This window comes from Cygnus olor, chromosome 2 (assembly GCF_009769625.2).
Source record: "Cygnus olor isolate bCygOlo1 chromosome 2, bCygOlo1.pri.v2, whole genome shotgun sequence".
NCBI lineage: Eukaryota > Metazoa > Chordata > Aves > Anseriformes > Anatidae > Cygnus > Cygnus olor.
The window spans coordinates 139,756,135-139,773,880 of record NC_049170.1 but is presented as its reverse complement, the minus strand read 5'-3'; the positions used below and the strand labels follow the sequence as shown (position 1 = coordinate 139,773,880).

Genomic DNA, 17,746 nt, shown 5'->3' with positions numbered 1-17,746 from the left:
GAAGTATATGGGCTATATGCTATACTGTATGCCTGGTAGCATTAAGAGTGGCAGCACCAGGCACTCGAAGGATAGCGGGTGTGTTGCAGCCTCTGGGGTTTGCAGAGGCGGTTTCCAGAAGGGGGAGATACGCCTCAATACATTTTTTTGTGAAGTATTTATCAAAACCACACATTTCTGCTGCAGGAATGCACGTTACAAGACGCTGAGCCATCCGCTCTAACACTGCACAACCAGAGTCCTGTGTACACAAAGCCTCCTTACATGGCAGCACTTCACATACCTGTCTCTAACAAGCAGGTATCTCCATTTCAAACTAAAAGAGGGGAGATTTACATTAGAGTTTATGAGGAAATTCTTCAGTCAGAGGGTGGTGAGGCCCTGGCACAGGCTGCCCAGAGAAGCTGTGGATGCCCCATCCCTGGAGGTGCTCAAGGCCAGGCTGGATGAGACCCTGAGCAACCTGGTCTGGTGGGAGGTGTCCCTGCCCATGGCAGGGGGGTTGGAACAAGATGATCTCTTAGGTCCCTTCCAACTCAAGCCATTCTATGATTCTTTCCACTCCGAGCAGCAGCAGAAGGGCGGGATACAGACCCCAAGCCGCACTGCTCCCAAGTGGCCCAAACATTGCGACTGACCCTGTCTGTGTTTCTGAGGTACGGGGCCCTGCCTGGTGGAGCAGAGCAGTGCTGCACCCAACGTGCTTCATAAAGCAGCGAGTCAATAATAATGCCGCCCTAAACGAGGTGGGAAGATTTATGGAATGATGTACGTGCTTAATTACAGCAACAGCCCCAGTAAATATCCACGAACATGCACGTGCAGAACGTTTCTTGTGTGACGGCAGGACACTGCTGGTAAACCTTCAGTTTGCTGTGAAGGTGATAATGTGTGACTGTTCTGCAACTCACCTGCTCACACAAGCGAAGCATCGTTGCTCAGGTGTCTGGGGATCCCCAGCATCAGCACGGACCCTTCCCAGACTGATGAATTTTTGTATCACTGAGGGTATTTCTTCATGAGGTGTGCAATAACTGAAGCACACAGCACAGCAGTGCTGTAGACCTTCATAATACCATTGCTTATTGTTTCAGGTATCAAAATGTGCACATGCATCTGTATGCATTTTCCCATCTGGGTTTGCTCACCCTTAGAGTTTAGGTCTAGGCTAGAAGCTTTCAAATCTGAAATCTCTGACTTTTCCAGCTTAAGAGTGCTGCAAGAAAGGTCCTAGCAAAGAACAAACGACAAAGAAAGGTCCTAGCAAAGAACAAAGGACATTTGCTTTGAGTTGTGGTAAATGTACTGCACAGTTCCTTGCACCCATTTGACTTGCAATGCAAATTACCATCTGGAAAACAGAAATATCAACATTCTCCTCAGCCTGGTTCAATCTGAGCAAGTCCTTGTCATCTACCAGGCTTATGCTGTGTGCTTTCAACACATTTAAATGCAGTTTATACTTCTGAGGGCAGTCACTATTGCTGAATATCGGTGAGACCCTCAAATTAAATCAGAAATACTGATCTGCTTTGCCTTAGATATTTCCAGGGCAACAGGAGCTGTTGTAATAAATTTGGCTGACCATCTTTAAGCAAGGATCCATCTTATATCAACCAGTGATTCCATCGTCTTACCTGTGTGGTCATACGATAGAGCATTTATTTTTTATATGCAGCCTTATCAATAGAGGTACATGCATCTGTCATTTAAATGTCACTAAAATCTTCTAGACAAGCAGGCTGCATAGCCCAGGCATGCTCACCATGTCACTGTTGGTGCACTGCACGTAGTAGATGCTCATGACACTGGGTTTGTGCCACGTGTGAGGTCCTCCCGCTGCGACTGATATTGTTTTCCCCTCCTCACATAGCCCCTCAGCACCCCAAAAAACAGCCACACAGTCTGGAGAGGAGGATGTGCTCATACATGCCAGTGTTTCCACTCACCCCATCTATAAAAGGTTTAAATTCAAGGGCCTGCCCATTGTGTTGCTGGGGCTCTGCTTTTCTTGCACACTCTTTGACTTTATAAATATTGTTTGTTAGAGGCATGATTTTTTTTTTTTTAATTGAACCAGTAAATAAACGGCGCTCATTCATTCCTCTTCAACTGCAACTGCAGTAGGAAAAAATAAGAGCATTTTCTAATGGAAACCCATTGCCCATGGCTAGTGCAGAGGCAGGGACTGACAGACCAGGTCCGTAGTACAAGTCTGGTAAAATAGACCCAAATCTGGTGGAAATGCGCCGAACAGATCTGATAGAACAGATCACCTCCTTACACAGGGAGGAGAAGCTTTAACCACTCAGACGTTTTCTTCTCAGATAGGAACTACATTACTTCTGGCTTTTCACAACCAGGAAAACCAGGCTTAGGTGTCTAAATATTAATTCAATGATGAGGATCAGGAGCCAAAAGGGGCCCAGTATGGGAAGTGCCAAGTCCTGGGCCTTTCATCTGCCTTTAACTCTTAGTGCTTCCTAAGTGTCCCTGTTCTGCTGTGCCTGGGGATTCTGGCACTGAGTGGCAGTCCTGGCTGTGTGCTACTGTGGGGAGCTCGTGTGTGTCATGGGCTCAGCAGCAAAGCACACGGGGTTAACATTGCTGTGCTCAGCACTGCAACACCCAGTACCTTTGCTGATCTACCTTTGGTGCCTTTAATTGCGGAGTTCATAATTTAGCTCTTGTTAACTTTCTTACGGATGTTTTGGGGTAAGCTGTAAGGCAGCGTGAGAGGCTGAGCTCAGAGAAGGCTGCTGTATTTCTTGAGTGGCTCTGTGCAGCCTGGCTGTCTGATGGAGGAAACAAAGAGCCGTCTGTGCTGCTGCAGAAAGCCAAAGTAAGAGCTCTCAGGAAAAATTATGGCAGGTCTAAGAAATATATATCTCATATTCTTCCAGAAAAACCCACACAACTTTGGAACTACATAAAATCAATGGGATCAGTTCCTCGATCCCTTTTAACACCTTTTCATTTATGCATTTTATTTATATAGTGTGTTTAATACTTTACCATAATCCAAAACTCCTTCCCCTCTACTTTGTTCTTTTACTCGCGCGGATTTACTTATTTAAAAAATCTTCCAGTAGCTTCTAAATAAACACAGTGAGTGTGGCATTGTAGTCACAGTAGTACTTTGCAAGTATGCATATTAACACTGGAACTTTAAAAAATTGTTTGAGGAAGTTGTTTTTTTTATTGGATTATAATACTCAGTAATGTCCTATTTCAGTCTTTGCAAAAAGCTTAAAAGCGTAAGAAGTCATATCAATATTTTACTTTCTGGGATTCCCTACCTCCAGGTAAAAGTCAAATTATGCTAACAGTTCACTATGCAAGCTGAGAAAAAATAAAATAAAATAAAATAAAATATGATAATTAAAAAAAAAAAAATTGATCATCTGAGTAACAACCAAAAAGAAAAAGGCAGAGGTTTGAGCAAAATGACAGCATTCATCAAAAACGAGGCAAGTAGCTGTCATGAAAGCATACACTAACCCTTCAGAGGTTTGCCCACTGAGGGAAAATCCTGTGTCCCTATACAGGAGGAAGGCATTTTTTGAGTGTGAGATAAAAATCATACAGTTAGTTAGTCATTCATTCTTCACTTGGGTCATTCTTCTGAATAAGCACTTATTTCACACAAGAAGTACTGTATTTTTGCACAATAGAAAATACTAGAGAGAGGATTTGCTCTTTACTACTCAGATTACTACTCTTTACTCTCTACTACTTGGATTAATTAAATTTTCAATCAAGATAAACCTTTAATACGTTTTACCAATAAGAATGGGACATATGTCAGATATCAGAGCATGTCTTGCAGAAAGCTTGTCTTTTTGGAAACTGGTGGAGCTATTAGCAGATCCTTTTTCCTCCAAGTAGCCAGCTGACTTATGGTTGTGTTTCCCTCTAGCTGTTGCTTTTATAATAATAATTTAAGCATTGAATATATTAAACTCAATACAGCTCATACATTGTCAGACAGAAATAGATAAACTTCAACAGAACTCCTAGGGAGAACTGAATGCCTCGCTGATAAAGAATAATTCCAGCCATCCATACTTATCCATCATGTAAACGTTATGATGAAAAGCCCATACAAAGACCTGTTTCCACGTGCTTGCTGGGTGAAGCTTTCTGACTCCAAAGAAGTCCGGCAGGCCCTGCTGCAAAACCACCCACCAAGCGCACGGCGCAATCTTAGCAGCCGTCAGAGTCGTGTCTGGCTTGGAAGGGATGTCTGGAGCTCATCTGGTCAAAGCAGAGCCGCTTCAATGCCCATAGGGGAGTGGGAAAATTACTCAGCCCATTCCTATCTTGAACTCTTAACAACAATGGTGATTATAGAGAGCACAGGAAGGGTACAAATGGACCTCCAGGGAATCGACATCGGTAAGGAGGGAGCTGAGACTCAGGAGAAACATTTGTTCATTAGAGTGGCTGTGAATTAGTCAATGGTAGAAAAATTATTTGCCTGTCTGAATCCTCAACGAATAGTGAAGCCTTTTATGGAACTGAAAAGCTGACTTTTCTTGGGTCCTGCACTTGTGAACAGTTATTAGGATGTGAACTACCTCGCTCCATTTGGACATGAAGGCTTCTTCAGTGAAAGGAATGATCTTGTTTTTGCTACACTGTTCATCTAGTGCCCTGCCATAGCTCTGTCCTTCCAGTTCCAAAAAATGGTAGCTCAAATTAGTGATAATCCTGAGATTAAAGGAATGTGCTTCAGCTTTGAAATGTTTATTTCTTTTCAGCAAGCCCTTTGAAAAGGGGTACCTCAGGGGAGGCACGGCAACGCTGGGGTGTGGGCTATGGGCCGAGAAAGGTTTGCGTAGCGCTTCAGGATGGCTTACAGAAACCAGAGGTCTATAGTCACCATTGCTAACACACACAAAATAAACAGAAGACTGGGGATGGAAGAGGATTAAGCCACGGAAACAAATGAATTGGTTCAGGACGCTCAAGAGCTGCACAAAACGACAGAGGGCAGGGGGCAGTGCCACAGCTCGGCAGTGACAGCTCTGATCGTGGGGGGGCTGCCATGGCTCTGCCCATTGAATGTGATGGTGCGGCCTGTGGTATTCCTGAGGCCTGGCTTTTCACATCCACACCCCCCCCAGGCAGCCTGGCCTCAGTGACAACACACCACAGCTTGCTGCAGGCAGGGCTGTGGGCCTGCTGGGCAGCACCTACCTCGTCTGCCCACTGATGGACCCAATGGGACATGGAGTTACAAGGGCTGCTGGGGCAGGCACAGTGAGAGATTTTTCACCATAGAATCATAGGATCATTAAGGTTGGAAAAGACCTGCAAGATCATCTGGTCCAACCATCCCCCTGCCACCAATGTCACCCACTGAACTGTGTCCCTAAGCACCACGTCCAACCTTTCCTTGAACACCCCCAGGGACGGTGACTCCACCACTTCCCTGGGCAACCCGTCCCAATGCCTGACTGCTCTTTCTGAGGAGAAATGTCTCCTCATTTCCAACCTGAACCTCCCATGAGCAGGGTCCCATAGCTAGCCCCAAGCATACGTCAACAGATAAAGTCTTGCATTAAAATTGTTGCATATGCTAAACTACAAATCTTAGTTGACTTGCATCTTAATCGCACTAGTGAAACGGCGCTGGAAATGGTCAAGCACAACACCAAATCATTGTCTCACATGGAGATGAAATTGTGTTCTGGCCAGAACAGCGGAAGACCTACCAAATTCCTGTGAATAAAATGTCTTTTTGAGTCCTTCTTTGATTTATGTTTTTTTACAGTGTGTGTTCATCTAACTACGCTTCTCTGTGGCATAACTTTGCTTCTTGTGTGGTTTCTGTGCTTCTGTCCTTGTAACTTTGCTGTAATTACAGCACCTCTTGGCTGATTAAAAAGCTACATGTCACAAATGAGTGAGACAGTTTCCCACTGTCAAGTACAGAAACTTTCAGTATGTGTGCCCTGAATATATCTAATGCTGTTGAGGTTATATTATTTTAAAAGGCAAAGTTCTCCCTTGTTTTTTCATTGCTTGTCCTTTCTTGTTTTGTCTTACTGGCTTGGTGACTTTCTGCTTCTCTTCCTAGGAAACCTCATCCTGCTTAGCAGCTTCTCTCAGTGTCCGTTCTTAGGATGATCTTCCCTACTGAAATCACATTTTAGGAAAAGCAGCCCCAAGTAATTTCCAAGGTGAGTCCTGCCTTGAACCAGCCCAATGCATTTGTATCGCATCCACTCACTCGCTTTTCACAGTGTCATGTCTTCACATTTCACGAACGATACCCTCTTGGACTGTTAATCTCTGCAGCCAATGCTCTTCAGCTGGAAGTCCAGGTCACAGCCCTGCCTGTAGGTACCTGGAAACAGAGCAAGTCCAAGAGAGGCCTGTGTCCAGTGGGCAACATTGGTGACCCAAACCCATAGCCAAGGAACCTTTCCACCTGCTTCAGCATCCTCGAATCCTCCATCTTTGTCTGGGTCATTCAAGACTGGCATGTACTGTCTGATACTAGGTATGACACTACTAGAGTTAGGTCTGGGGAGAATGCAGCTTTCCAGGTAGCTTAAGACATCAACAAATTAAACAATTTAGTATTAATTTTCTCAGCGACTTCATCTGGCAGATCCAGTTTTATATGATCAGGCACTAGGAAGATAAAGTGGGATGCCTAACATCTTCGTAGAAAAAGGATGCTTTGTTCATCCTCCCGGAACATATTTTTTCCTGTTAAGATCCTTTTGGTGGCCATGTCTTAACAATCCCACTGTCATCTTACAACTTACAACTTACTTGTCAACTTAAAAACTTACTTAATGGAAGTGAAATTTCTTCCTGCCTTTTTTTTTTTTTTTTTTTTTCCACTTCATGTGTCCAGACAGAGTCCTAAAATATCATTATATTCCTCTCTAACACGTAAAACACATGATGTTCTTACATGACAATACTGCTGTGCTTGAGAGCATGTTCTAGCCTGGTGACCATTGTCCCTTTGATTTACTTATGCCTAGTATTGATGCCCATTTAGCACTTCCATTCCACAAAAAGTGCTGTCTTTCACACAGCTCTTCTTGCAGAAATGGTTCTTCACTTCAGTCACCTCTTCCTTTCCAGCTTCTGTTAGTGCTGAGAAACCACCTGTGAGCCATTTAATGAAGGTAAATTGTTGTGGGTGTAAAGATAGCTCATGTTTGTCATTAGTTTATTTTAACCAGCAAGACCTGAAATAAAGCAAACTTTTATTTTAAATTTACTTTTGATGAACAAAGTTGAAATACAAGAACAACATCAGCAAAGAATTCAGATATAAATGTCCTGGCATGTTTTTAATCTTTTAATTACACTTTGCATCTCAAATACTTTTTAATTGGAAGCAAAATCCGGTTATTATACAGAAGCAGATTTGATAGATGTACATCAGAAAGGTACTCCTAGCTCCACTTGCAGAGACACAAAGCAGACAGCTCATGAAGGTGTGGTAGAAGTTGCCCAATTCTTCATTTTTTTTAACTATGCTTAAATTTTTGTCCATTAAAAAAAGTGTAAGTACCATAAGGAACAAAAATAAGAGTGAAAGAATAAGCACAAAAAGGGTAAAACACAGGAAATAACATTTATTCCCATGTGACTCTAAATACCCCTGGTGCCAGCCATCTAAATTTTTGCAAATACCAGAGGTTAACACTGGCAGAGATCTTTACCCATAAACACAGCCAGAGTGGTCAGATACCTTCAAAGACCTATTCAGCAAGCAGCCAGCGTCAGTGCAGGGCTGCAGCAGCTCCCTGTCCAGGTGTAGCATTCTGAAATTGCATCTTGAACCTGGGTGGTCAAACTTCAAAGGGAAATGCGATTCCTCATCCTAGTCGGCTACTGAATTTTTTCCGTGCTTTGTGGAACGTTAAACTTATTTTTATTAAAGCAGTTCAACTTTTCATTTTTTTATTTTTTAGCTTCTGAAATTCAAGTAGCTACAAGCATCTTCAAACCAAATGCATTCTTCACCCGATAAAAGAAAAAAAAAGACCCTCAGCTCTCCACAAATCAGTTGAACAATTGTCAAACAAAAAGTATGTTGCACTAACTTGTTACTGCTCCATATCTGAATTATTTTTTTTTTGAAGTTTAAAAAAGTGAAAGGATTTTAAGAGATTTTAAATACTGCAGATGTTTTCTTGTTACCTGCTAGTACCACAGTTCAACTGTTACCAATAGGAACGCAGTTCCTATTGTTCCAGAACCCCTTTGTCCATACCCCCATTCAGTTTTCAGAAACTTCCAACATTTTTGTTTCTGAATACATGTATAGCTTTATTTTGTACTCTATGTAAACTTTATCCCAAGTTTCAGTAAAAAGTTAGCAAAATAAGACATTAAAAAAAGAGCATACACAAGATGTAACAAAAATTACTGTATTGTTAATTTCAGGCACTGTTTATATCACAAATCAAACAATTTAGTATGTTAAATTTATCCTGGGACTTGAAAACTTGGTGTAATGCATATTTTGAGGTAAGCTAAGACAAATCCATTAAGAGAAAGAAGAGAGCTAAAAGACCATTTAGTGCACACATTTTTAAGGCTTGGAGAGGCTGTCATTATCCTCGATTCCAGCTTTCTGCAAAGGCAGAGAACTAGACTAGCACTGGCTTTATCAGTATTTTAAACTATCGGAGTTACAGAGCATCTATCCAGTCTTCATTTAATTACTTGAGTTGGTAGAGATGGTCCAATAATAAGTTATACATAGTTTAAAAAAAGGTCCCTTAATATGAATTACCTATATTCAAGTTTTAGAACACTTGATTGTGATAATTTTGACTAGGTACCATGAAAGCAAATAAACAAAACACCTTTTATCAGACAAACAACACTTAAGAGCTTCTTTATAGTCCATCATTGTAAGGCAATCTTCTAGACCATGGCTCATCTCTGCACCTGTTTTCTTTCAATTTTCCACCCACCATCATTGTTGTAGGCATTCAAATAGCTGTTGAATTTTCCAGCTACTACTTTGGTGTTTCAAGGTTAAAACATCCAGAGATCACAATCACTAACTATAAAGTTCACCTTGGGAACTCACATTGTTAGTTATTTATGGTGTAGTACTACAGTCTAATTCTACCACTGATGTATTTCACTTGAAATGGATGACGGTTTAGTCAGTATTTTGCAGTTCTTTGAAAGTTCATATAGTTTTAAGACCCAAAAAGTATTGTTGCTACTTCAAGATTACTTTGTACTCATCTTTTCAGAATAGTTTCCAGAAGCCGACTTTTTCCCAAACTGCCTAAAAAAGGAAGTAAAATGTTTATTTTAAGAAGGTCATAGCAAGAGCATATTGTGGAAATACACATTCTATATAATCTAAAGGAGGTCTTTAGCTAGAGGTCATGAAAGAAAGAATGCTGTAAATGCTAAGATGAAAGAGCTAATTCAGTTTCTCACTCTTTCATAATCTTCCATGTTCATCTGAACAATTCCCACCATTGTTCTCTGTCTTGGTTCTCATACAGGAGGGATAAAAGCATTGCAATAATTATTACCTCATAGAGCTCTAAGTAAAAATACATTAAAGTGTCTTAGGTGCAGAAATGCCACAGTAATAGAGGAATAAACATGCTGAATCCAGTTAGAAAGAAATACCAATGCAAACTTTTACTATACAACAGTATTTTTATTACTAACAAAGACAGTAATAACAAAACTACTGAACATGTATAAAGTTACCCGTTTGCAAACATAACTAAAAGAACGAAGGGTACTTAGTGTGCATTTTCACAGGGTTTTCTCACTGTCCTTCTCAGCAGCAAGAATATCAGATATTCTCAATGGGGAAAATGATGAAAGAAATAGCACATCCTATTTAAGGCAATAAATTACAAATATGAAAATGCACATGACAATATAAAGGTAAATACATTCAATTTTCAATGCGTGATCAATAAAACAAGTAACTCCGGTTTATCAGAACAGTATTTGCCGTTGACTCAGTACTTTTATGACCTTTGTGCCATGCAATTTTGCTCGATTGTTCAAAGCATCAGCATGAGTGCTGCACAAACTGGAACACAGTTCCTCCACACAATAACAAAATAAAGATAACAATTTAAGAGCAATGTTCCTCTTAGTAATCAAACACACGATGCTGAACAGTCTTACAAATTGCAGTGAAGTTTCAGTTTAGGAATCCTGGCTCCAAATCACCTCAAGTAATAAATGACATTGACTTCACTGGAGCCAGGATTTCTTTAGAGATGAATGATGAAACGCTTATGCACATCAGTATTACTTGCTCTGGAGCACCATTCTATCATAAGAAAGTATAAGAAAGGCTATCTGTATTAAGGCCTTCTTGAGTTAAAGAAAATATACTGCTGTAGCATATAGAAAATTAAACTTCGTAGAAAAGTTATTAAGGTCTTGTTTTATGTAAAATGTACTGTTAAACAAGCTTGCATCTTAGCTTATCTGCACCACAGTTTATTTTCTACAAGGTTTCTCTACAGATTTAAAAAAAGAGTTCAAGTTACTTGCATAGAAACAAAAGGAAGCATACGCTTTCACTGCAGTTCAGTAAAAAAACAACAAAAAAACAGACAACAAACATATACTTCAGATTCTGTCTTCCTTGACAGAGGATCTGAAGCATTTCCCTGCTTGGCACGATGCACTGGAACACCATACCAGGAGGGGCTCAAAGAAGCATTTTTCTGAAGTACAGCTGTATTCATGTGCTATTCTTATACAGGATGCCCACGTCTGACCAGTCTTGCGCCAAATGTGTAGTGTATGGTGTATGTTTTATATAAAGATACAATCTGCTTTACTGTGAACTAAATAAAATTGCCTGATCATCATAAAACTGTTGACCTCAGTAGTATCTAACGGAAGCATTATTAACTTTACCAAGTTTATACAATTAATACAAAACAGTAGTTCTAAATATTGACCTTATGCAGTCAGTTATTTACATAATTCATTTTTATGTACAAAATAAATCACTATGATTCCAGATTCCCTTTCATATTCAGTGTAGAAACTACCATAAAACAGTGCTATAATTGACACATCATGACAATTTATAAAGTTTATGCATCTCTTATTTTTAAGTGATAATGCTTTTTAATAGATAGTAAAAAAGAAAAAAATCCAAAACAAGTAAAAAGCTGAAAAATATCAAATATGCAGATGGAACTCGTATGCCTTGAAAAGTAACAGTGCTTTCTATGGATTATTTTAATACAGTTTATTAAAAAGTGTTCTTTATATTGGGAATAATATTTTTCATCTTTCTTAAATTATTGCTAGTCAATCCAGCTATATCCTATAGAACTTCCATTTCCATTATTCCTGGATGGGTATGAATATAGTACATTATTGCCAGTTGTCCCCACTACAAAACTTACATTTTTATAAGTGCAAAACAACGTGTGTCTGATTTTTAATAAGGCACAGAATATCTGTTATTTCCAGTGTAACAGAATCCATATCAGTTTTATTCATTGAAAGTGTTCAAATAAAAATCAGTCTTTCAAGGGTTTGAACTGTTTCCTGAATCCAACTCTTTTCTGGTGTCTGAAGCCGAGTAGACAAGTAGTGATATGGAGCCTGACTGCGAGACATCAGGTATTTGTGAACTGCTCCTTTGTAATGCAGGAGATTCAATAAAATCATTTTTAGGAGTTACTCTGTAAGTAATGAGAAATAAAACACAGTGAGTCAATTTTAAGCACAATTCACTAGACTGGAAAAAACTTTTTTTTTTTTTTTAAGCAACAAACTGACAACGTATCTTAGCTATTTTCCATTCAAGAGAAAACAGTACAATTTTGTATACTTCAAGCTTTTCTTTTTTCAGACTTGTCACCTTTCAAAAGGACTGTATTGCAGCCACAGATTTATTCAGGGTCACAGCTCAACAACACAAAAATATCATTCAAGCTGAAGCTCCAGCACTCAACACTTAAAAGGAAAAAGAATCCTAAATAACAATAAAATAGCCCATATCACATTGTAAAGATACATGGCCCTAAGTTTGCAAGAATTACAGTACTCTTGACAGCTACTGACAGTTAATTGTACACTGATTTGTCAGAGAGAAAAAACAGGAATAGTAGCAATATATGTAAAACAAGTAAAAAAATGAGTTATGGAATCTTACCTTCCTTCACCTATTCTCTTCACACTCCCAGACAAGCTACTCATATCACATGTGCTATCTGCTTTGTTTCTTTTTTCCACCTGATCCACGGTCAGTTTAGAACCACATAACATTTGATTTCCACTGTTTTCGCCTTCCTCAACTTTTTGGGCTGATGTTCCATCTGCCTCCTTCTCAGATGTCTCTGGAGACGTCTTAATTTCTGCAACAGTGTCTTGGCTTAAGTAATCATGATTAGTGATCGCTACTGCAGACGTTCCATGATTTGTTGTGCCACTCGTGCTAGTCCCCATTGACTTCGAAATTACTTTCAATCTGTGCGAACTCGATTTGTAGTGCTTCTTTTTATGTTTAACTTTGGAGTTGTGCCTCAAGAAAAATTCGCACGATTCTTGCAGTACTCTTCGACTCTCCCTAATTGGACTGAAAGAAAATACAAGCATATAACTGAATGATGAGGATAACCTCAGATAGAATGCATTATAGCTTGGTACACAAAAACATAAAAAGAAGAGCAAACAATGATGTGATCTGAGCTGGATGTTAATGAACATAAAGAAAACAATTATATATAAAAAGAGAGAAAAAATCTGATTGTAATGGCTTCAAAACAATTATGCCAGTGGAACAATTAAATAAAGCCGATTTCTACATTTCTTACTTCTGCAAGTAGGTCCAATGACTTCAGTAGTTTAATCATCTAAGAGAGGAAAGCAGGATTAGCTCATAAGCAGCTGTATTACCAAATTAACTTTATGTAATGTAAACCTTGTTCATGTGAAAAAAACAGCAAGCATTATAAAAATGACTTCATTATTTTAAAATTCTTATAGCTGAAAGCAGTTAACATCTGAAATGCAAGAAAAATCCTACAGGAAATGGAAAAAGAGAGGAGAGGGAAAGGAAGCTATAAGCTCACCATCATGGAATGTAGATGTAAAATAAAAGGAGCTTAAGGACTGCATAAAGGGAAATTCAAAGAAATAAAAAGATCTTAAAATACATTATAATATATGAGTAACACAGATAATCTAAGAATGATTAATATCCTTCTGAAGGATCCAGCCTCATCCAATGAAGGAATAAAAAGGAAAAAAAATGACAGTTATGAGAAATGGAGATGACATCTGTAACCCGTTTAAAACCATAGACATACATTTACTAAAATTAAGTAATTAAACTGAATTACTCTGTCTCAGAATAAAAATAAGGGACAGTAATTTAATACAATAAAGCCTAGCTAAGGATGGGACAATGAAAATTAATTTTCAAATAAGATAAGCTTGACAAGATGAGAAAAACAGAGGATGTTGTTATTCCATGATAGTAAACATAGCTCAGTGCTGAAAAAAGTCTGAATACATGAAAAGATCCAAGTTATTGGCTAAAGTTATCTTCCCTGATTTGACTGGAAACCAGATATTATCCAACGCTAAATACAACAGTATGTCTACAGCTCTGTGAAGAGAACAAATCAGCAGAGGAGAATATTTTTCTGTCTTCTGAGAACGTAGTCAAGCCATTGTGTATGCAAAACTTCCACAGACTTCAGTGGAACTTTTTGCTGGTGCCCATATGCAGCATTCAAACTTCAAGAGATAAAGGGCCCAAGGACAACGTTTTGATTACCTGAGACACATTTAAGAAGGGCCTGAAATCCAATATATTTACGTATACACTTTAAAAAACAAGAATAAAAATTGCTCTTACTCTCTTTTGCGGTTTCTGTTGAAGAAATTGGCCCACTCTGAACAGGTCTTTTTACTTCCCACCCAGAAGACTGGAGATATGCCAACAATTAGTGTCAGCAAATATTTCATCAGAAACAAAAATATTTCTGGTCTTGCTAGTGCCTTTGCCTAGAAGACAACAAAATTTAATAAATACAGAGAAGACATACTTGTTATTTTTTGAATGCAGAAAACCAAACAAATTATGTAAAAGAGAGACTTTCTCCTCATGGCTGCTCTTCTTTGCTGAGGCTTGTACTGTGGACAAATGCAAGACATGTACGGTCAAGTCGGATCTGGTTAATGTCTGCTTGCAGGCTACAGCTGGATACACAGAGAGGAGATTAGTTAGAAGGAAATATTTTTCTTTTAAATTGACAGGAAAGGTAATTTTAGGGGTAATAGTTTTTGTAACCGTGTTCTTCAGAGATGGTTTGTATGGATGAGATGCATCCCTTCAGCTTAAAAGAAACAGCGGGTGGATGAGCTGGGAGTTAATCAGGTTAGACAGGGAGCTGCAGGGAACAACATAGCTGTTTTCTGTTTATTGCAAAATTAATCCACCTATTTGCAGAACAGGATCATAAGAGCCGAGCCATTTAACTCTGTAACAGACTATCTCCTCCTCCTAGGCTGCAAATTTAATTTATGTTACCTGGCTTACCTGCCAATCCTATCTACAAAAATCAGCATTTTTGTTAGCCACGTAGCCTTAGCTACTTAGGCTGAAGTTTGTTTCTATTTGGTTCTGTTCTGATCGACGTATCACGGCTCAGGGAAGCCATGGCCAAGCACGCCACTTTAAGCTACCGTACAGCTCTAACAGCACACGCTGTTTGTCATACGGACAGAGCCCAGTAAGTACACCTCTGTGTAAACTTGTTGTTGCTATTTACTCTTTCCAATAGGTTAAAGACTGAGGATACAGGCTCTGTGCGCCTTACTATGCTAAGATTGTATATCTAAGCACTACAGAACAAGTTGGTTTTGTTTGTTTGTTGATAAAGTGAATAAAAGCCTTATTTTCAACCTTGTTTAATTTGAGCCATCTAAGTTGAAACGGAGCTCAATGCGAAACTTCCTCAAGTGCACTTGTTAATGAAACGTTAATGGAAGCACAAAATAGCCAAGAAGCCTGTGAGCTCTGATGTTCGGTTTACACCAAGTTCAATACAAAGGATATAGAGGATGCTTAAGAACGTGGAAGGATCAAGCCTTTTCCCCCCCCCCATAATGCTTGTGTTTATATTCCTCGTTTCGATGACAAGTTATTGCAGTAAAAACACAGATGGTATGTACAAAACAATGAAAGATAACATGAGAAACTTGTAGTTGCCTTAGTGATGGTTTCCCCTTTTATAATTGTTCTTAAATGGAATGTCACAAACCACAAATTACTTAAAATTGCAGAGAATTTTATGTATTTAAAAAGATTTAAGAGATTTACATAAGGTTCAGAGTACTGGCTATGGGGCAGCTTTACTTACTTTAAAAGCCTTTTGAAGGAAGTTTTGTTTAGGAAAAGAAAAAGAGTCTTATGTGAACGTCTCTGCAATTTAAAGCATTTTTATTTTTTAAAAGATTTCTTCACATTATTGAAAATTAGCCTGGAAGTGACAGCTATCATGGAAAAAATATACTGGAAATTTGTTTTGTAGTTTCAAGTGCTTTACAGTTCTATACTTCAACAAAAAAAAGATGAAAATGAAAATCTATGGTTATAAACAACAATTTAAATCCAATTTTCAAGATCCATTTTTTTTCAACTTCAATTGAAATTGATGTGAATTCACCTTAGGTACTGAAATACAGAACTAGGCATCCAAATACAGAGTGACTGCTTTTATGAAAAGACACTGTGAAAAACAATCCCTGTCCCCAGCATTACTCATGGCATAAAGTTCGAATAATCCCATTACAGCTGTGAGTTGGAATTGCTGAGTGAAATCAATTTGTTTAGGAGAAAATTTCAGCGGAAAATATGATACCACCAATTTTAACTTAAAAAGCAACTAATCATTGCATGTTCTTGAACTGTTTACTTAACATGAAAATAATTTATTAAACTACACTGCAAGATATAGCAACGTATAAGGGGTTTTTGCTAACTAACTTATCAGTATTATGTACAAAAGAAACTGCTACTTGCCTGATAAGGACAAGGGATATGGTACTGGTCACAGTGGTCGAACACCCAAGTCGTTTCCCAGGTCTTCCGGTTCACCAGCTCATAGACATAGCACCCGAGAAGTGCCACAAGTGGCACCAAGTACAAGCCACTAAAAACTCCAATTCGAATCATGAATTTCTTTAGCTTCTCTTGGTTTCTGCCATCATGCTGGATGACTTGCCGCACATGATTTAAAGAGATAATACCAGCTAAAAGAAGAGAGAGACCGAAAAAAACACAAAGGCATAACGGCAGAAGCACAAAGTACAGAGAGGCATCCACATCGTAGAGACCCACAAAGCAAACTCCACTGATATTGTCCCCTTCCACTTTGTTCATGGCAAGAAGCATAATGGTTAGAAAGCCGGGTATTCCCCACGCAACGGCATGGAACCACATAGCCTTCTGTGCGATAGCTTCACAGCTCCATTTTCTTCCTGCTGCGAGGAACCAGGTGATGGTAAGAATCACCCACCAAATGGTTCCTGCCATAGTGAAAAAGTACAAAACCATGAAAAGGACAGTACAGGCTTTGTTTTGGGAGCCGAGAACAACTGTTTCCCCAATTTCTAGCTTATCATCTGCCTTGTTACAGGCGGTTCTATTCCCAAGCAGAAATCCAATGAAGTACATTAGAGACACTATGCTGTAACAGACCGAGTAATAGATGATTGGCCTCTCTGGGTACCTAAACCTTTTAACATCAATCAGGAAAGTCAGGAATGTGAAAAGCGTAGCACAAAGACAAAAGATTGAAACTATTCCAATGAAGCTTTTTGCAACATCCAATTCGTAATTTTTGAAGTACATATTGGGACATGGGGGTGCACACTGATCGATGCCTAGAAACTTGTAGCCTTGTCCATTGGAAGTGTGGAGGTGTCGGGGACACCAGAATCCATAATCCCTTCGCGTCTGTCCTGGGGTCTTCTGAGTTCCGTGTGCGTTTGTGGTTACAGGAGCAGTGGCAGGAGAAGCCTCGTCACAATTGACTAGTCTAGACAAATTAACAGAAGAGGAAATATCTTAATACCCCTCATTATCAACTACAGTTATTTCTTACTGAAAAAAATGAAGTGAAAAATCTGATTCTAAGTACTATGAAATTTTATAGATAATGCAAAATGTGCATTATATGAAAAACCTCAGTGGTATTTTTAAAAAACATAGAATCACAGAATGGTTTGGGTTGGAAGGGACCCTAAAGCCCACCCAGTTCCATCCCCCTGTCATGGGCAGGGACACCTCCCACCAGACCAGGCTGCCCAAAGCCCCATCCAGCCTGGCCTTGAGCACCTCCAGGGATGGGGCATCCACAGCTTCTCTGGGCAGCCTGTGCCAGGGCCTCACCACCCTCTGAGTGAAGAATTTCTTCCGAATATATAAACCTACCCTATTTTAGTTTAAGGCTTATTCCCCCTTGCCCTATCCCTACACCCCCTGACCAAGAGTCCCTCCCCAGCCTTCCTGTAGCCCCCTTTAGGCACTGGAAGGCCGCTGCAAGGTCTGCCCGGGGCCTTCTCTTCTCCAGACTGAACAACCCCAGCTCCCTCAGCCTGTCCTCACAGGAGAGGTGCTCCAGCCCTCTGAGCATCCTCGTGGCCCTCCTCTGGGCTTGTTCTAATACATCCAAACAGAGCAATGTATTTTCAGTTTAGAAGGCTAATCAAACACAGCTATTTAACT

General features: G+C 39.5%; 1 protein-coding gene across 3 annotated transcripts in view; it reads right to left on the bottom strand.

Annotated features, from left to right (window-relative positions):
• Positions 1-9,652: 9,652 nt before the first annotated feature.
• Positions 9,653-17,746, bottom strand: part of FZD6 (frizzled class receptor 6) — a 29,404-nt gene continuing 21,310 nt past the window's right edge. For all 3 annotated transcript variants that reach the window (XM_040546635.1, XM_040546633.1, XM_040546634.1), the window contains 4 exons: positions 16,040-17,057; positions 13,871-14,019; positions 12,161-12,583; positions 9,653-11,687 (listed from right to left, as the gene is read on the bottom strand). In XM_040546635.1, the coding sequence (XP_040402569.1) occupies positions 11,531-11,687; positions 12,161-12,583; positions 13,871-14,019; positions 16,040-17,057 (1,747 nt within the window). In that variant the 3' untranslated portion in view covers positions 9,653-11,530. The remainder of the gene's footprint in view (positions 11,688-12,160; positions 12,584-13,870; positions 14,020-16,039; positions 17,058-17,746) is intronic.